Source organism: Thamnophis elegans, chromosome 16, assembly GCF_009769535.1.
Source record: "Thamnophis elegans isolate rThaEle1 chromosome 16, rThaEle1.pri, whole genome shotgun sequence".
Classification (NCBI taxonomy): Eukaryota; Metazoa; Chordata; class Lepidosauria; order Squamata; family Colubridae; genus Thamnophis; species Thamnophis elegans.
In genome coordinates, this window is record NC_045556.1 from 33761576 (window position 1) to 33782730 (window position 21155).

The following is a 21155-nucleotide window of genomic DNA, read 5'->3' on the forward strand; positions in this document are numbered from 1 at the left end:
TCTCTGCAGCAACACAAGCGTTCATTGCATGTATCCGTCCCAGGGGCCGTAGTTTGATTTAGTGCAATCTAAAAAAGGCAAATAATTTTTCCGCAGACCACCAACATTTTCTCACGGACCACCAGTTTGGGGCCACTGTTCTAGTCCAACCCCCTGTTCAAGCTTGAGACCTTGAACTAATCAAGTCAAATGCTGTCCAGGCTCTTCCTGAAAAATTGCCTGGGATGGAGCATCCACAACTTCCGGAGGCGACTTCTGTTCCACTGATTAATTCTTCTCTCTCTCTCTCTTCCTCTCTTTCTTTCTCTCTCTCTCTCCCTCCCTCCCTCTCTTTCTTTCTCTCTTTCTCTTTCTCTCTCTCTTTTTCTCTTTCTCTTTCTCTCTGTCTTTCTCTTTCTCTCTGTCACTCTCTAGCTTTCTCTCTCTTTCCCTCTCTCTCTACTCTCTTTCTCTTTCTCTCTCCCTCTCTCTGTTTCTTTCTTCTCTCTCTCTCTCGCTCTCTGTCTCTCTTTCTCTTTGTTTCTCTCTCTGTCTTTCTGTCTCTCTCTTGCTTTCTCTCTCTCTTTCTGTCTCTCTTTCTCTTTCTTTCTTCTCTCTCTCTCTCTCTGTCTCTCTCTCCGTCTCTCTCTCTGTCTCTCTCTCTCTGTCTCTCTCTCTGTCTGTCTCTCTCTCTCAAAAATTTCCTCCTTATTTTTAGGTCGGATCTGTCTTTAACACGTTTTCCCTCACTCATACACTTTAGCTTCAAGACCATTAGAAGAGAAGGAAAAACAGACAAAGAGTAGAAGAAAAAAAACAAAAGGAGAAAAAGAAAAAGGCCAAACTTTAGACTGCCAGGATGAAGCCACTTCTTGGTTTTGTCATTGACCCCAAATAAGTCATATTTGTGGTAGTAGCCGACCAACCAGCAGATGGGCTGGAGTTTGCATCTCTCCACATGTAACAATAGCCCTTAGATTTATATACCGCTTCACAGTGCTTTATAGCCCTCTCTAAGCGGTTTACAGAATCAGCATCTTGCCCCCAACAATTTAGGTCCTCATTTTATCTACCTCGGAAGGATGGAAGGCTGAGTCAATCTTGAGCCGGTCAAGATCGAACACCTGACAGTGGGCAGAGTCAGCCTGCAATACTGCAGTCTAGCCCCTTCACCACCATAGGAAGGATGGAAGGAGAAAAGGGAAGGAGAGAAAGAAGGAAAGAAGAGCAATAGCACTTAGACTTATATACTGCTTTACAGTGCTTTTACAGCCCTCTCTAAGTGGTTTACAAAGTCAGCCTTTTGCCCCCCAACAATCTGGGTCCTCATTTTACCCAACTCGGAAGGATGGAAGGCAGAGTCAACTTTGAGCCTGGTGGGATTTGAACTGCCAAATTGCAGTCAGCCGGCAGGCAACAGAAGTAGCCTGCAATACTGCACTCTAACCACTGAGCCACCACGGCTCCTACGTATAATGTTGTTGTCTGTGAAGAGCCTCCACTTGAGCTTATTAGTTTTCACTTGTCCTGGGGAGAACCAGATAATGGATCTTAGGGGGAATCAGGTTTATTGCCTTTTGTGGCCACGCACAGACTGGAGACTAGTTCCCTGCTTAACTCCCTCTTTCCAGCCTCAAGTGGCAATTTCCCAACATCAATAAAGTTCATTCTGGCCACACTTAGTTTCCCATCGCTGCCACCTCTTAATTCCCCTTCGCCAGGATTCGCTTCCTCTTGGTTATCTCTACGCTGGGCCAGGAAACCCACCCTATGCCATCAACTCAGGCATCAACTGTCAGGTGTGAAAAAAAAGATGCGCTTTGTAAGTTTCCCCGCCGCGAAAGTTTCTCAGAGGCAGCTGAGACAACCTTGCTCCCGAGTGCTCTGATGCTGCATTTGTTCCCAGTTCAATGTGCTCCTGCACCGTTCCCCTCTCCCGCCGAGGTTTTAATTTTAACAAAACCGCTGTCTCTTGTGAAGGAAGCCTCAACATCCATCCTCGGCAGCTGAGTACTTTCTCTGCTGTCACAAAATTTCCCAGGAATTTTAAGAAAGAGAAGAAGAAGAAGAAGAAATAACACCCTCTGGCTATTCTTTCAAATTAATACCCACTGATGACCAATTATTTTGCCCGCCTGCGCACGGGGAGGCGTTAACTAAAATCTGGTTTGTCACACCCAAGGCTTTCCCCTTGAAACCCCTTTCAACCCCCCCGGTGTTCCGAAGCCCCCTTGGAAGACGCCGATGTTCCTTGGGAAATTTCATCCCCCGTTCAAGAAACTAAAATTAAAATTAGGGCGGGGGAAAAAAAGTTTTTAATGAGCTGCAAGGCTGTGAAGGGCCCGTCAGTGGGAAGCTGTGTTCTAATTCCCCATAGAGATCTGTTTCGCCCCAAAAGCGAATCACACCTGTCAGGAACGAACATGTGTACACCCCCAAAAAGTGTCAGCCTTCTATTTTGCAAATTATAACGATTGTTCCTTTTCATCTCGGATTCCATTTTTAGAGAGAAAAGGAGAGAGGTGGAGAGAGGAGAGAGCGAGAGAAGCTGGCTTCTTCCTAACACACACACACACACACACACACACACACACACACACACATGACTTTGTCATTCATTTCGAACTCCTGCAATTTTGATTTTAAAATACTGTTAATAGTTCATTATGGATTTTTATTTTTTTTACAAAAACAACTTATATGGCAGTGAAGGGAAGCTCATTATAAAGAGAGAGAGAAAGAGAAAGCAGGAAGATTTCCAGAAAGCTCAGCTTAACTTCTTTGCTGCTATAACCAGGGGGAAGAGGGTTTTTAAGTTCCTCGGCTAAAGACTTGCTGCCTCTTGAAAATTATTTAGCAGAGGAGTTTATTAAAAATGCAAAAGGAGGGAGGAAGAGGTGCCTGGTGAAAGGGAACGGTTCTTGAAAGCGTGCAGAAATACATTTTTAGAGGGTCTAATGAGAAGGGGGTCTGTGGGCATTTCTTCTCTTCCAAGGGCCTCCCAAACGAGGTGGTTGGGATGGTGGGTGGGTGGATGGATGGATGGATGGAGAAAAGAAAATCCATAAAAGATAGACAGACAGATAGATTGGTAGGTAGGAAGGTAGGGTGGTTGGGTGGGTGGGTGGATGGATGGATGGATGGATACACACAGACAGACAGTTAAATGATAAATAACTAGGATGGATGGAGAGAAGAAAGAATCAATAAAAGATAGATAGATAGATAGATAGATAGATAGATAGATAGATAGATAGATAGATAGATAGATAGATAGATAGATAGATAGAGTGGGTGGGTGGATGGATGGATAGATAGATAGATAGATAGATAGATAGATAGATAGATAGATAGATAGATAGATAGAGTGGGTGGATGGATGGATAGATAGATAGATAGATACAGACAGACAGACAGCTAAACGATAAATAACTAGGATGGATGGAGAGAATCAATAAAAGGTAGGTAGGTAGGTAGATGATTGATAGATAGATAGATAGATAGATAGATAGATAGATAGATAGATAGAGTGGGTGGATGGATGGATGGATGGATAGATAGATACAGACAGACAGTGAAATGATAAATAACTAGGATGGATGGAGAGATGGATAGATAGATAGATAGATAGATAGATAGATAGATAGATAGATAGATAGATAGATAGATAGATAGAGCGGATGGGTGGATGGATACACAGAGACAGACAGCTAAACGATAAATAACTAGGATGGATGGAGAGAATCAATAAAAGGTAGGTAGGTAGATGATAGATAGATAGATAGATAGATAGATAGATAGATAGATAGATAGATAGATAGATAGGGTGGGTGGGTGGGTGGGTGGGTGGATGGATGGATGGATGGATAGATAGATACAGACAGACAGTGAAATGATAAATAACTAGGATGGATGGAGAGATGGAGAGATAGATAGATAGATAGATAGATAGATAGATAGATAGATAGATAGATAGATAGAGCGGATGGGTGGATGGGTGGGTGGATGGATACACAGAGACAGACAGCTAAATAATAAATAACTAGGATGGATGGAGAGAAGAAAGAATCAATAAAAGATAGGTAGGTAGGTAGGTAGGTAGGTAGGTAGGTAGGTAGGTAGGTAGGTAGGAATATAGATAGGGTGGATGGATGAATGGATGGATAGATAGATAGATACACACAGACAATGAAATGATAAATAACTAGGATGGATGGAGAGAAAAAAGAATCAATAAAAGGTAGGTAGGTAGATGATAGATAGATAGATAGATAGATAGATAGATAGATAGATAGATAGATAGATAGATAGATAGATAGATAGATAGATAGATAGATAGATAGATAGATAGATAGAGTGACATTTAGACATTTTTTAGACATTTTATTAAGATTTATAGGCCGCCCTTTTCCCTGAGGGGACTCAGGGCGGCTTACAATCACAGGGAAAGGGGTGCAATACCAAAAGACAAACAGTGAGTGAACAAAATAAAATAATAAAACACAACTTGCATTCAACAGTCAACACTCGGGCGGGTAAATTAAGAACCTATCCCCAGGCCTGCTGGGAGAGCCAGATCTTAAGGGCCGTGCGGAAGGTCTGGATGGTGGTGAGGGTACGAATCTCGACGGGGAGATCGTTCCACAGGGTCGGAGCTGCAACAGAAAAGGCTCTCCTCCGTGTAGTCGCCAGTCGACATTGACTGGCAGATGGGATCCGGAGGAGGCCCAGTCTGTGCGATCTAATCGGTCGGGGGGAGGTAATCGGCAGAAGGCTCGCGGAGGATAGGTGTAATGTGGGCGAACCGCGGTGCGCCCACTATCACTCGCGCGGCTGCATTCTGGACTAACTGCAGTCGCCGGATGCACTTCAAGGGCAACCCCATGTTGAGCCCATTGCAGTATTCCAGCCTAGAGATCACAAGGGCTCGAGTGACTGTTGCGAGAGCCTCCCGGTTCAGGTAGGGCCGTAACTGACGGACCAGGCGAACCTGGGCAAATGCCCCCCTGGTCACAGCCGACAACTGATGGTCAAAAGTCAGCTGTGGATCCAGGAGGACTCCTAGGTTACGGACCCTATCTGAGGGGTATAAAATTTGACCCCCCAGCCTGAGTGTTGGAATATCGGCCAAATTTTTGGGAGGGAAACACAACAGCCACTCGGTCTTGTCCGGGTTGAGCACCAGTTTGTTAGCGCTCATCCAGTTCTTAACGGCCTCAAGACCCTGGTTCATGTGTGGATGGATGGATGGATAGATACAGACAGACAGCGAAATGATAAATAACTAGGATGGATGGATAGAAGAAAGCATCAATAAAAGATAAATAGATAGATGGTTGGATGGATGGATAGAGGGATAAATGGGAAGGAGATAGATAGACATCCAAAAGGCCTCAACTATATCCCCAAGATATCGTCCAAGGTTGGATGAAGGACCAGAACCCATAAATAGAGGAAATTTTGCTAGGATCTGGAACGCAATCCAGAACAAGAATCTATATTGTTGGCTCTTTGTCACAGTCCCCCTCCAGACCAGCAGACATCCAGAGAAGGTCGATTGGCTGAAGAACATGTGGAACCAACCCAGAGAAGTCACTACTATTGCTCAAGAAATGCCTCCTTAATTCTACGTTGCTTCTCTCTTGGGTTAGGTTCCATCCATTGCTTCTTGCCTCCTGGTGATTTGGAAAATAAGTTGATACACCATCCCCCCCCTCTTCTTTCTGGCAGCCCCTCCATTCTTTGCAGAATTTGGTGGTGCGGGAGGGGGGGAGGAGTGGTTTGACCGGAATTGTGGACAGGCTCCCAAAAAATATTCTGCACGCCTCCGCCTGGGTGTGATCCGTGTGGCGCCCAGCCCCTTCCGCGCACCAAATCCCTCCAGCTTGCGGGGAAAAAGCCTTCTCTAAGAGCATCCTCTTGGGACGGATAGGCACTTGATCAAGCTCGTAACATCATTAGCCAACATGAGCAGAGATTAAGCCTCTCTCCGAAGCATGTGGCAAGACATAATTAGCAATAAAAGTCACGCCAGGAGCAAAATAAGCTGTGGGGTGAAAGAGGAGAAGGGCGGCTATTTACATGCGTGCAGGAAAGACCCGGAATGAAATCGCGGTTGCAGCCCCCCGACATGTTTGCGTTGTAAGGCCAACGAGGCGAAAGAACCGCTAGTGTTTTGCGTTCAAGGGCTTTCCTTTACGTTGCGTTCTTGGGTCAACAGAGGATGCTTGTAGAGAGCAAACGGTCAGTGTTTGTAGGGTTGTTGTAGATTTCCTCAATGTAAGGAACCCCACTAGGTCTAAACGGGGGGATATTGTTGCCCAAGATCTCTGAGACCGCATGGGGTGGTTCTACACTTTGTCATGTGGTCTCTGGGGATTGGGAGATCCACAACCTACTTAGCCGCGTGGAAATGTCTCAAGCTCAGCAGCCAGACCCGTTGGCAGGTTAAGAGTGTTGTAGGAGGAGAGGAACATTTGTTTAGGGGTAGTCAAAACTCAGGTGGAATTTGTTCCCGTATTCTGCAACTAAATACGTAAATGAACGAACGAACGAATCCATACCAGGTGTCCCTTTTGGTCTTACTAAGTATCTGAGATAAAAGTAGACATCTCTGTGTTCTGACCCCACTCGTCCCACACCAACACACACTCCGAGCCAAAGATAGGTTACGGCATTTAATTAACAGACAGACAGGTCCTTGGCAGCAAATCGGCACAGACAAGCTTGGGCAGCAATCCAGCACAGATAAGCCCTGGCAGCAATCCAGCCTGCCAAGCTCACAATAATGTTCTCCGACATTAGTTCCTGTGTTGACTTCTGCAAAAGGGGCATGTGCACAAGTAGTCCTTTTATAGTCTGGAGAGGAGCCTAATGACCACTAGCTGAGTGCAATTACCTCCTGTAATTGCGTAATTGTTCCTTACGCCTATTAGTTCTCCAGTGCCGGGCATCTAGGAACAACTCCCTTGACTCCTCCCCACTGCTGATGTCTGGATCACACTCCCTTGTCTCCTCCCCACTGATCCAAGGCTCAGGCGCTTCCTGGTGGCCAACCAGCCTCTCTGCGCTCTGCTCGGAGTCGGAACCCTGTCCAGGGCCCTCCACATCAGAGCTGACTCATAGGGCCCCTCACTGTCGGAGTCTGGTGGCAGCTCCAATGGCTCCTGCTGGGCCACAACATCTCTGTGTATCAAGTGAAATTAAAACTGGAGGGGGGAGGAAACAAGGAGGAGTGGAAAGGAAGAACAATACCAGGTTTTCCCGAAAATAAGACAGGGACTTATTTTCTTTTGACCCCCCCCCCCCCAAAAAATAAGCGCTTGGCCTTATTTTCGGGTCTTATTATTTTTGAGGTATAGGAGGCAGCGAGTAAGATCACCTCATGGCTGCTGCTGTGTTGCAATGTTTTCAGGGGAGGGCTTATTTTCAGGGGAGGGCTTGTGCTTAAAAGCCCCATTGGACTTATTACCCGGAGAGGTCTTATTTTCGGGAAAACAGGGTAATCCCTTGCCCGATGGAGTCAAAGTCCCATCATTGGAAGTCTGTGGACGTGGCCAAGGAGATTTTTCTGAGTAAGATGCAGGTAGGGGATTCCGGGTGTTGGATGATCCCAAGATCAAACTCACTGTGTTTTGTGGGGGCTGCGGTTAAGGTCGGGATGATGTCGCTGTCACTTTCCTTCCAAAATCTTTTTCAGGCCCTCGACGCCTTTCTTCGATCTGCTGCAGCACAAATACAGAGAGATTTGGATGGACGAGCAGAGGGCGGTCATCAAGGCTGAGAAAGCTGAGAAGAAACAAAAGGTTAGATGACTTTTAGAAGGCCTTTCAGTTTGCTGAACCCCTTTCTCAAGACCATTCTCTTGTAGACACGGGTTGGGAAGGTTCTTGGGACTTAGAATCCGTAAGCTGGTTCATCCTGACGTAGAGAAGACAACCCTTGATCACAGCTTCTCAATCTTAGGAACTCTAAGATGTGTGGAGGGATGTGGTGACTCAGTGGCTAAGATGTTGAGCTTGCCGATCAGAAAGGTCAGCAGTTTGGTGGTTCGAATCCCTAGCACCGCGTAACAGAGTGAGCTCCCGTTACTCGTCCCAACTTCTGCCAACCTAGCAGTTGGAAAGCACATAAAAAATGCAAGTAGAAAAATAGGAACCACCTAGAGCCGAGGTGGCGCAGTGGTTAGAGTGCAGTACTGCAGCCACTTCAGCTGACTGTTATCTGCAGTTCGGCGGTTCGAATCCCATCAGGCTCAAGGTTGACTCAGCCTTCCATCCTTCCGAGGTGGGTGAAATGAGGACCCAGACTGTGGGGGCAATATGCTGACTCTGTAAACCGCTTAGAGAGGGCTGAAAGCCCTATGAAGCGGTATATAAGTCTAACTGCTACTGCTACTGCTATTGCTATTTGGTGGGAAGGGAACAGCATTCTGGACACCTTCGGCGTTGAGTCATGCCGGCCACATGACCACGGAGACATCTCCGGACAGTGCTGGCTCTTCAGCTTTGAAACGGAGATGAGCAGCGCCCCCTAGAGTCGGGAATGACAAGCCTATATGCCTTTTAGATAAATAAGTAAAGCCTTTACCTTTTAAGATGTGTGGACTTCAACTCCCACCATGGGGCATGAGGAATTCTGGGAATTGGAGTCCATACACCTTAAAAGTTGTCAAGGTTCAGAAACTCTTTATCTAAATGGTGTGGTCTCTTCTTTGATGGAACTTTGTTGGAACTACTTTCTGAAGAAGATCAGCAAACGCCTCTTGGGTTTTCGCTTTTGTTCTTGTCACTCGTCCTTTAGAGTTAATGGTGTGGATTTTATTTATTCTTGTTCATTTATTATTTACATCCTGTTTGATGTCCTTTGAAAGAAAAGTGGGGTCTTCAAATGACCTGGTTATCAAATGTGTTAGATGATCCCAGCATGCGTGGCAGGCCTAATTATGTAGCATAAATAGAAATAATCAGATATCTTAGAATCTTAGAAGAACAGAGTTGGAAGGGACCTTGGAGGTCTTCTAGTCCAACCCCCTGCTTAGGCAGGAAACACGACAACATTTCAGACAAATGGCTGTCCAACATTTTCTTTAAAAATTCCAGTGTTGGAGCATTCACAACTTCTGGAAGTGAGTGGTTCCATTGATTAATTGTTCTGTCAGGATGTTTCTCCATAGTTCTAAGTTGCTTCTCTCCTTGATTAGTTTCCACCCATGGCTTCTTGTCCTGCCCTCAGGTGCTTTGGAGAATAGTTTGACTCCCTCTTCTTTGGGGCAGCCCTTCAAATATTGTAAGACTGCTATCCTGTCTCCCCTAGTCCTTCATTTCATTAAACTGGACATGCCCAGTTCCTGCAACCTGTTCATCAATAGAACTGGAAGGGCCCTTGGAGGTCTTCTAGTCCAACCCCCTGCTCAAGCAGGAGTCCCTATACCATTTTCAGACAAGGGCTGTCTAGTCACTTAAAAACTTCCAGTGATGGGAGCACCCACAACTTCTGGAGGCAAGCTGTTCCACTCGTTAATTGTGCTCACACCTTTACAATTTATATTGTTTTGTTTCCTAGTTCAATTTGATTGCTTATTAGTAACCTATGACTATCACTAAGTGTAGTTTCTTTTTATTCTTGATGAATGTGTTCTATTTTATTCTCCTTATGTACACTGAGAGCATAGGCACCAAAGACAAATTCCTTGTGTGTCCAATCACACCTTGGCCAATAAAGAATTCTATTCTATTCTATTCATCAACCGTTCTTCATACGTTTTAGACTCCAGTCCCCTAATCCTCTTTGTTGCTCTTCTCTGCACTCTTTCTAGAGTCTCCACGTCTTTTCTACATCTCCTTCCAGGAGTATCTCATCTTTTTGGGGAACCGTCAAGCAACCATACTGTGAGGCATCTGCCATAATTTGGAGATTTCTTAGCTTCCAAACATTCAGCGTGGGAAGCAAACTTTTGTATCACCTGATTAAGTTTCTAAAAATTCTCCTTCCCAGCTTTGGAAATGTCTGCTCTCCTGATTCTGTTTCAGTGATATTCCATATTCTTCCCAACCATGTCTGTAGAGGTCATCAACTGGTGGTCTGTGAGGAAATGTTGGTGGTCTGCAGAAAAATTATTTGCATTTTTAATATCGCACTAAATCCGGGGTCCTCAAACTACGGCCCCTGGGACGGATACGTGCAATGAAGGCTTGTGTTGCTGCAGAGAGTCTCCCCCTTCGGGGTCTTTTTGTGGGGATCAGAGGGGGGCAGAAATTCTGACTTGGGGTCTGCTTCGGCCTCCTGGTGGGGGGCTTTCAGCAAAGGCTGGAGGGAAGAGCCACTGGTGGCGAAGAGCCGGAGGGCCTCCTCCTCCTTCCCGCAAACCCCACTTCATTCTATCACTGATAATGTTTCCTAGTTGGGTCATGAAACGTCTGGAAGAAAACCACCAATCTCAGAGCTTCTGTATATAAACAGAGAGAAAGTCCCACTCCCTTTTAACACTGATGAAGTTTCCTAGTTGGGTCCTGAAACATCTGCAAGAAAACCACCAATCTCAGAGCTTCTGTATATAAACAGAGAGAAAGTCCCACTCCCTTTTAACACTGATGAAGTTTCCTAGTTGGGTCCTGAAACATCTGCAAGAAAACCACCAATCTCAGAGCTTCTGTATATAAACAGAGAGAAAGTCCCACTCCCTTTTAACACTTATGAAGTTTCCTAGTTGGGTCCTGAAACATCTGCAAGAAAACCACCAAGCTCAGAGCTTCTGTAAACAGAGAGAAATTCCCACTCCCTTTTAACACTGATGATGAAACATCTTGCCAGAAAGCCACCAAGCTCAGAGAGCACCCTCTGCATATGTGCTTCCTGCCCATCCTACCTCGCAAGGCTGTCTCCCCTCTGGCCCACTAGCACCCTTTTTTTCCCCCAAGTTGGGGTTGGTCTCCCCAACCAAACACCACACCGGTGTTGCGTATATGTGTGGTATATATTCTCCTTGGTGACTTTCTAAGCCCGGCACATTTTCTTGATATGTTTCAGAAACGCCGGGGGAAATTCTACGAGACACGCACTTGCTTGCTGAGGAAGTTCCAGCCACCGATGAAAAAGGAGGACCTTTGGCGTATCCCCCATTTCCAGAAGGTGGGTGTGGACCTGGAAAGGGTTTATTTTAAGGGCTTATTAAGAGCCGGTGGCATATGTGTACTATTTTTTCCTTTTAAAAAAGGAGGAGGAAGATATATGTTAAAATTAAAAATGTATATTGGAAAGGAATTATAAATACCATCAACGTAAAACGGAGCTCACTCAGGGGCTGAAATACCCCAAATAAATGAGATGAAGAGTGTGAAGTAGAGGAGAGAGGTAAGGGAAGAAGAGAGGGATAGGAGAGAGGGCAGAGGGAGGGGAAGAGGAGGAGAGAAGAGAAAGGAAGAGTGGAAAGGGGAGAGAGGAGAAGGAGAGAGAAGGGGAAGTAGAGAAGAGAAGGATGATGGAAGAAAGGAGGAGAGAGGGAGAAGAAAGTGATGGATAGGGTACAAATACGGTGTATGAAGAGCCAATAATCATTTTTTTGGGAGTTGATGGTAAGACAAATTGATATATTATATTTAACAATATAATATAATGCTGGGTATGTAATAGTATACATATGGTTATTTGTTATGGAAATGAAAAAATAAAAAGCTTTATTTAAAAAAAAAGAGCCGAGGTGGCCCAGTGGTTAGAATACAGTGCTGTAGGCTACTTCAGCTGACTGCTAGATGCAGTTTGGCAGTTCGAATCCCACCAGGCTCAAGGTTGACTCAGCCTTCCGTCCTTCCGAGGTGGGTCAAATGAGGACCCAGATTTTGGGGGGGCAAGAGGCTGACTTTGTCAACCGCTTAGAGAGGGTTGTAAAAGAACTGCAAAGCGGTATACACAGCAGCCATCCCATCTTCCCTAAGTAAGGTAAAAATTAAAGGTTCCCCTCACACATATGTGCCAGTCGTTCCCGACTCTAGGGGGCGGTGTTCATCTCTGTTTCAAAACCAAAGAGCCAGCACTGTCCGAAGACGTCTCTGTGGTCATGTGGCCGGCATGACTCAATGCCGAAGGCGCACGGAACGCTGTTCCCTTCCCACCAAAGGTGGTTCCTATTTTTCTACTTGCATTTTTTAACATGCTTTCGAACTGCTAACTTGGCAGAAGTAAGTCAGTCAACTCCCTAAGCAAATTCAGATTTAAATGGGCCAAAATACACCAGATCTTGCCAATACAAGCACTCATGGACTTAATGGCCACAGCTCAGAACAGAAACTCCATCGCTAAGCGAGATGGCAGTTAAGCGAGCCGTGCCCGACATTGTGACGGTTCCGTAGCAAATCGGTGCGGTCGTTAAGTGAAGCCTGAGGTCCTTAAAGCCAATGTGCGTTTTTGCCGTTGTTCTTGCTGGTCAGAAGCCAGTGGCAATTCGGTTTAATGAATTGTTATTATTACGATTTAAAAAGAAGCAAGCAGACTCGTGACAGCTGCCTGTCTAGGGGGAAATGTGGATGCCGGATCATTTCAATGAAAATGTCACCTGTTTGAATGTCGCGCCAGCAACTCGGGGGGAAAAAAAAATCACCTGGAATTTTTCTCAGAGCCGAAGTTATTCAGCACAAACGTTCCTTCTAAGAAAACAGAAGGAAGTGCGAAATATTTTTCTCGAATGTTATGTTCGAAATGTTCGGTTTGAGTTGCCTGGAGGGGTTTTGTCTCCAGCATGGACTAGATGACCTCTTAAGGTCTCTTTCCAACTCTTCTGTTATTCTGTGTGGGTTTTTTTTTTCGTTTAACGGAAAAAAAAGTCAGGCGGTGAGCTCATATTTGTCAACTCTCCCCGCGGGAGTATCGAATTGCAAAGCCCAGAACTATCTTTCAAAATTTGATACAGTAAATTACTCCTTAATGGCTCCCTCTGGATTCCATTTTTTTTTAACGGAATCTTCAACAGAATAACAAAGTTGGGAGGGACCCTGGAGGTCTTCTAGTCCAACCCCCTGCTCAAGCAGGAGACCAATGATTGTCCTTAAAAGCCTCCAGTGATGCAGCACCCACAACTTCTGGAGGCAAGGAGTTCCACTGGTTAATTGTTTTCACTGTCACGAAATTTCTCCTTAGTTCCAGGTTACTTCTCTCCTTGTTTAGTTTCCATCCATGGCTTCTTCTCCTGCCTTCTGGGCCTTTAGAGAATAGCTTGATCCCTTATTCTCTGTAGAAGCCTCAGGTATTGAAACACCGCTATCATATCCTCCCTAGTCCTTCATGACGCCAAGCTGGCAGGAATAGCCAACACTCCAGAAGGCAGGCTTAAGCTACGGAAGGATCTGGACAAACTTGAACATTGGGCAGTATCTAACAAAACGAAATTCAGTGGTGAAAAGAGAAAGGTTCTACATTTAGGCCAGAAAAACCAAAATGCCCAGGTACAGCATAGGTGGTACCTTGCTCAATAGTAGCAACTGTGAGAGGGATCTTGGAGTCCTAGTGGACAACCATTTAAATAGGAGTCAGCCGTGGGCAGCAGCTGCCAAAAAAGCCAACACAGTTCTAGGCTGCATCAACAGAGGGATAGAATCAAGATCACGTGAAATGTTAATACCACTTTATAAAGCCTTGGTAAGGTCACACTCGGAATACGGCATCCAGTTTTGGTCTGTAGAAAGAGTGCAGAGAAGAGCAACCAAGAGGATTAGGGGACTGGAAGCTAAAACAGATGAAGAATGGTTGCAGGAACTGGGTATGTCTAGTTTGATGAAAAGAAGGACTGGGGAGACATGGTGGCAGTGTTCCAATATCTCAGGGGTTGCCACAAAGAAGAGGGAGGCAAGCTATTCTCCAAGGCATCTGAGGGTAGAACAAGAAGCAATGGGTGGAAACTAATCAAGGAGAGAAGCAACTTAGAACTAAAGGAGAAATTTCCTGACAGTGAGAATAATTAATCAGTGCCTTCAGAAGTTGTGTGCCAACACTGAAGGTTTTATATACCATTTGTCTGAAAGGGTACCGGGTCTTGTGCTTGAGCAGGGGGTTGCACTAGAAGACCTCCAAGGTCCTTTCCAACTCTGTTATTCTATTCTATTCTGTTCCATTCCATTCCTAATTTCTCTTCTCTTCTCCTCTCCTCCCTTCCCTTCCATTCCTAATCTCTTTTCTTCTCTTCTCTTCTCCTTTCTTCCCTTTCCTTTCCTTCCCTTCCCTTCCTAATCTCTTCTCTTCCCTTCCCTTCCTAATTTCTCTTCTCTCCTTTCCTCCTTTCCCTTCCCTTCCCTTCCTAATCTCTTCTCCTCTCCTCCCTTCCTTTCAATTCCTAATCTCTTCTCTTCCCTTCCCTTCCTAATTTCTCTTCTCTCCTTTCCTCCTTTCCCTTCCCTTCCATTCCTAATCTCTTCTCTTCTCCTCCCTTCCCTTCCCTTCCTAATCTCTTCTCTTCCCTTCCCTTCCTAATTTCTCTTCTCTCCTTTCCTCCTTTCCCTTCCCTTCCATTCCTAATCTCTTCTCTTCTCCTCCCTTCCCTTCCTAATCTCTTCTCTTCCCTTTCCTTCCTAATTTCTCTTCTCTCCTTTCCTCCTTTCCCTTCCCTTCCATTCCTAATCTCTTCTCTTCTCCCTTCCCTTCCCTTCCTAATCTCTTCTCTTCCCTTCCCTTCCTAATTTCTCTTCTCTCCTTTCCTCCTTTCCCTTCCCTTCCATTCCTAATCTCTTCTCTTCTCCTCCCTTCCCTTCCCTTCCTAATCTCTTCTCTTCCCTTCCCTTCCTCTCTTCTCTCCTTTCCTCCCTTCCCTTCCTAATCTCTTCTCTTCCCTTCCCTTCCTAATTTCTCTTCTCTCCTTTCCTCCTTTCCCTTCCCTTCCATTCCTAATCTCTTCTCTTCTCCTCCCTTCCCTTCCCTTCCTAATCTCTTCTCTTCCCTTCCTAATTTCTCTTCTCTCCTTTCCTCCTTTCCCTTCCCTTCCATTCCTAATCTCTTCTCTTCTCCTCCCTTCCCTTCCCTTCCTAATCTCTTCCCTTCCCTTCCTAATTTCTCTTCTCTCCTTTCCTCCTTTCCCTTCCCTTCCATTCCTAATCTCTTCTCTTCTCCTCCCTTCCCTTCCCTTCCTAATCTCTTCTCTTCCCTTCCCTTCCTCTCTTCTCTCCTTTCCTCCCTTCCCTTCCTAATCTCTTCTCTTCCCTTCCCTTCCTAATTTCTCTTCTCTCCTTTCCTCCTTTCCCTTCCCTTCCATTCCTAATCTCTTCTCTTCTCCTCCCTTCCCTTCCCTTCCTAATCTCTTCTCTTCCCTTCCCTTCCTCTCTTCTCTCCTTTCCTCCCTTCCCTTCCTAATCTCTTCTCTTCCCTTCCCTTCCTAATTTCTCTTCTCTTCTTTTTCTATGGATTTGCAAAGCCACATGTGACCCAACTCCACTTGTTTCTGCGTTGAGGGAAGCCAACCAGAATGTTCTAAGCTTCCTTGCTCGCTCATTTTTTCTTCCTGGCACAAGACCCGTGTCTGGGGAGTTTTAGCCCGCTCCCTGAGTGCCTTGCTCACCTGTCCCCTTCTCCTTGGTTGACAATCTTATCAAAAGCAGCCGGGGATCCAGACACAATCTTTTCACTCACAGGCAGTTTATGAAAAGGAAGAGAATTTGAAGCCACTGGCGAGGAGGAGGAGGAGGAGGAGGAGGAGGAGGAGGAAGGGGGGGGAGAAGAGAATGCAAATAAAGAAAAGCGAGGGAGGGGGAAAGAAAAAGAAGGAAACCATCATTGGGAGGGAAATGGAAAATTAAAGGGGGGAAAACCCACGAGCTGATGAGGTATCTCACCTGGGTACCCCCTCCCTCCCTCCAATTAAATCAAAACGGTTTGTTTTTAATGGTCTTTTACATTGACAAGTGGACTATCATTTTTAGGGTCTGAAAGCTGTCAGGCTGCGGAGGCGAATCCTCCGTTGATAATGCCCAGCGGTTCCAATTAGGCATTGAAGCCGTTCCTGGTGCGTTAATGACTCCCCCGGCACCGGCTTGGCCCCTTCGGCACTGCCTAATTCCTCTTCCTCCCCTCTTCCTCTGACACCACAAATTACCGACACAAAACGGTGACACTCCTGGTCAGGCCAGGCCCAGGCCTGTGGGCTTAATGAGCAAGAGAAGTTGTTGGGGTTTTGTTTTTGTTTTTTTCTCCTTCCCCTTTTTCTTCCTCCCTTTCTTTCCTTTCCTTTCCCCTCTTCCCTATTTTCCAGGAGGGTTCTCTTCTCCGCTAAGTTCTTTTCTTGTTTGACAGCTGCTCGCGCGTGTTGACCTTATAAAAGATTTAGCATCTCTCGTTATTTCCCTGCCAAGCGTTGACGACCGAAGACGGGTGATGGGTGGCGAAGACGGAGAAAGAGGGGTGGGGGGCGGAGAGAGAGAGAAAACGGTCGGTCTGTAAAAGATGGGTGAATCGGTTGGGGAAAGCTGGAAAACTTGTACGCCCGGCGGTGTGCAACTGTGCGGGGAGACTTGCAAGAAAGGAGTTACGGCCGCGGCCCTGAAATCTTAGCTTCGCTACGTTTAAACGCCCCTCCGGGGTGTACAAAATGCCAAATAGAGATGCCGGACAAGGGACGGCGGATAGAAAAGATGTGCGGAGAGGCTCAAGTTGGTGCCATTCTGCCCATGAAAAGTTTGGTGGGAGCGAAGAGTCTTCCCGGCAGTCTGAGGGTGTGCCCAGAATCTGTAGCCACCGAGGAATTCTAGAAACCAGGATTCAACTAAAAGAAGGTCCATCTTGGGCCAGGATTTTTGCTTTCTCCCTGTGATCAAGTACAAATACAATAGCAGAGTTGGAAGGGACCTTGGAGATCTTCTAGTCCAACCCCCTGCCTAGGCAGGAAAGCCTATACCGTTTCAGACAAAGGGTTATCCAACATCTTCTTAAAGACTTCCAGTGATGGAGCATTCACAGTTTCAAAATCCCTGCCACGCAAGATAACAGCAAATGGTCCAACCATTAGGGCAGGAAGACCATTCCCAAGACCGTTCCCAATAAACACCAACAGGGCAAGCACTGGCACTAGTTGGGCAATGAAATGTCTGCAAGAAAACCACCAAGAACAGAGAGCACCAAGGACCGTGCAGTCTCCCTCTGCCTCCCTCTTCCTCTCCTCCTCCTCTTCCTCCTCTCTGTAAACCCCTCTCCCTTCTAGCAGTGATGATGTTACCTAGTCGGGCAATGAAATGTCTGCAAGGAAACAACCAAATTGAGCTACCGTTAACAAACAGGGGAGCAAGTTACCCACTAGGACTGATGGCGTTACCTAGTTGGACAATGAAATGTCTGCAAGGAAACACCCAAGATCAGAGAGTACCAAGCACCCCACAGTCGTCATCATCTCCTCTTCCTCCTCCTCCTCCTCCTCCTCCTCCTCCTCCTCCTCCTCCTCCTCCTCCTTTCTCTCGGAAAACTCCCCTCCTGCCTGGTACTGATGATGTTACCTAGTTGGGCAATGAAATGTCTGCAAGAAAACCACCAAGATCAGAGAGCACCAAGGACCCTGCAGTCTTCCTCTGCCTCCCTCTTCCTCTCCTCCTCCTCTTCCTCCTCTCTGTAAACCCCTCTCCCTTCTAGCAGTGATGATCTTACCTAGTCGGGCAATGAAATGTCCTCAAGAAAACAACCAAATTGAGCTACTGTTAACAAACAGGGAGCAATTTACCCACTAGGACTGATGATGTTACCTAGTTGGGCAATGTAACGTCCATAAGGAAACACCCATGCTCAGAGAGCACCAAGGACCCTTGCGATAAAGGATTTAAGAAAAGGAGGGGAGCACAACCCAACTCGACAACAGTGCTTGTGTATAACAAATTTGTGACTGCTCCGTTCATCAGGAGCCAGGGGAGTTCCCGCCCCCGCTTTGTCCTCATCCTCCTAACCCCCCCCAAATAAAACAAGCCTACTTAAACAGGAGCCTAATTATGGATTTAGATGTCCAATTCGGAAAACGCCAACTGATCTGCGTTAATGAGATCTGAGGACTTAATACCTGCGTGTCCGCAATTATCTCGGTGGCTGGAGATTTGGTGTGCCAATCAAGAAATTACCTTTCGGCGTCTGAATGGTTCATTAAGCTTCCTTGGGAAGAGCCGGATGAGGGGTTTTTGGAGGTGGACCGGGCGGAGAAGACTTAATCAACCATCCCCGAAGGACGGAAGTCCTCGGAGACATCGCGTCTGAAGAGCAGGAAACAGGATTGAAAGAGAAGAGATGAAGAGGTGCCTTCTTAACTCCTTCTGATCCTTGAGAGGTCAAGAGTGGAAGGTGGGATCCATGTTCCTTATCCTCCATGAGGCTTGGAAGATGTCTCTGGAGACATCTAGGCCATCCAGGTTAAGGTTTTTTTTTCAAAAGGCAACTGGACTATTTTTTTTTCAAAAGGCAACTGGACATTGTTTTTCCCTGAAGACGTTTCCTCATCCAAGAAGCTTCTGAAGTTCTGAAGAAGCTTCTTGGAGGAGAAGCGAAAGGTGCCTTCAAGGAGAAACAGAGTCCAGTTACCTCTTGAAAAAGCACCTTTGGGTTAAGCTTGGAAGCCAGCTGAGCAAGTTGGCCCCTAAGATTGAGAAGTCAAACAAAGTCCATCTACGTACTACCTCCACACACAAACCCTACTGGACCAACATGGTCGTTTTTGGCCCATAACCATCCATGAAGACCTGGCCTTCACCCCGCAGTGGATAGATGGGGATGTTGGTGATGATGAAGACGATGGTGTTTGTTTCCCAAGTTTGATATTTCTCCACAGCCTCCCTGGATGTTCTCATCTGAACAAGACCTCTAGGAGGAGTTTCCTCTTTGAGATCTTCTCAGGACCAACACCTACTTGTCTTTATTCTGTCTCTAGCCATCCGCAGCCTCCTTGGCCTCCAGCTCTTCCTTTCATCCCCAAGGAAGGATCTCCAGAAGGAGGTCCACCCAGAGGGCTCTTTCCTACAGGGAAGGGCAGCCAAGGGGGCTGCAGAGGGATGGAGAGATAGGGAACAAACTGTTCTCTCTTCAACAACCACCTCCATCCTCCCTGGTTTGTTATCATTGTCTATAGATCATACGTTCTAGTCTTGCCTTAGGCATGACTTTCACCAGGAGATGGTGAGTTCTAGTCAGAGGTGGGTTCCTACCGGTTCGCACCAGTTCGGTAGAACCGGTTCGTCAAATCTACCGAATTGGTTAGAAGAGGTTCCACCAGTGGACCCGGAAAGCAGGCCACACCTACAGAAGAGGTTCCAAAATTTTTTGAAACCCACCACTGGTTCTAGTGCTATCTCAGGCATGAAAGTCAACTGGGTGACTTTGGGCCAATCACCAGGAGACGGCGAGTTCTACTCACATCTCAGGCGCGAAAGTCAACTGGGTGACTTTGGGCCAATCACCAGGAGACGGCGAGTTCTAGTCACATCTCAGGCGCGAAAGTCAACTGGGTGACTTTGGGCCAATCACCAGGAGACAGCAAGTTCTAGTCACATCTCAGGCACGAAAGTCAACTGGGTGACTTTGGGCCAATCACCAGGAGACGGCGAGTTCTAGTCACATCTCAGGCGCAAAAGTCAACTGGGTGACTTTGGGCCAATCACCAGGAGACGGCGAGTTCTAGTCACATCTCAGGCGCGAAAGTCAACTGGGTGACTTTGGGCCAATCACCAGGAGACGGCGAGTTCTAGTCACATCTCAGGCGCGAAAGTCAACTGGGTGACTTTGGGCCAATCACCAGGAGACGGCGAGTTCTAGTCACATCTCAGGCACGAAAGTCAACTGGGTGACTTTGGGCCAATCACCAGGAAACGGCGAGTTCTAGTCACATCTCAGGCATGAAAGCCAGCTAGGTGATTTTGGGACAGTCCCTCCCTCTCAGCTCAGCCCACCTCACAGAGGAGTTGTTGTGGGGGAAAACGGGAGGAAGAAGGTGTATTAAATATATTTGCCACCTTGAGTTGTTTATATAGTTGCATTGGCATCCTTCAGTTTCCAAAGACGATGGTCTCATGCTCTGGGAAGAGGTCAAAGCTGCAGTGTCCTCTCCAGAGCATGAGGCCTGGGAAGATTAATATGGAGGATAGACTGTGACCCAAGCAGCAGATCCTCCCATCTCCACGTGGCTGAAATAGTCCAATGGAACGGCAGAGCCATTCAGCTGCATTGTAGGAGTTACCAGAATCTGGTTGTACACAGTCATGAACTGCTTCCGGGACTCCAGCTCCAGATTTTGCCTGGAGGTTGACTCCGGAAGCCTTTTCCAGGAGTGGATGCAGCCACAAGGCAGTGGAGGTTTGTCATCGGAGTTTCCCTTCTCTTAGAAGATGGTTCTGCCACTGGATCTGCCGTTGGGGCGTAGAGCCCTCTTCCGCCTTCTAAACCCGTTGAGCGTCTTCTCCCGTAACCCTGGGAAGGGGCCCTTACGAGGTGCTCCCAGCCGGGCCAGCTGGACCAAGGTTTTTTAAGGAGGTGTTACTCCTCCATCACTCACCCTTTGTCCTGGCTTGTGACAGGCAGAGCCTGGCTTCCCAAACGTTGGGCCCAGGATGGCGGGCTTTGTTGATATAGTATCAGTGGCATATGACATGAACACAAAACATTTCTAAATCTATTGGCCATTTCTCATGTGTCTAGTTGAAGGTAAGACCTCCCATCTTTCTGGATCCAAGAAGTCACTTGATATATCTCTCTCTCTTCCCCCACCCCGCTCTCTCGTCTTCTCTAGGTTGAACCACACCTCTCAACCTTCCCGGATCATGCTTCATACAAGAAGGCACTTGAGGTCTTCCGTTCAGAAGTTCCTGTGAGGATTGGGCCCTTGGCTCAAGGCATTTACACCACAGCCTGTTAAGATATACGTAGAGGGAAGAAAGAGAGAGGAGGAAGAGAAGGCTGAACCACGAAAACAAACAAAAATGAACCCTGAAGACTTAATTGCAGATTTCTATTTTAGGATCGGAAATTGTTTTGTTCGCCTGATGATTAAACTTAATTTTAACCCGATGTGTTTTATTTGGTCTTTAATGTTTCGGCAATGAGTTGATCTGGAGGTTCAGAGTATGTACCGTGTGACATTTTTGAGACTACCCAGGAGCAAAATACAGTAAACAGAGGTTTGCCTTTCATATAGCGGTTTATCTATAAGGAATATATACATACACATACTGGGCAAAGTCAGGCAA

At 46.5% G+C, this 21155-nt stretch overlaps 1 protein-coding gene across 1 annotated transcript in view; it reads left to right on the forward strand.

Moving 5' to 3' along the window:
* The window catches only part of CFAP77 (cilia and flagella associated protein 77), a 35003-nt gene extending 14125 nt beyond the window's left edge, over positions 1-20878 (forward strand). Inside the window, exons 4-6 of the mRNA XM_032233225.1 lie at positions 7679-7784; positions 11008-11109; positions 20699-20878. Coding sequence (XP_032089116.1) covers positions 7679-7784; positions 11008-11109; positions 20699-20824 — 334 coding nt within the window. The 3' untranslated portion in view covers positions 20825-20878. The remainder of the gene's footprint in view (positions 1-7678; positions 7785-11007; positions 11110-20698) is intronic.
* Positions 20879-21155: the final 277 nt, after the last annotated feature.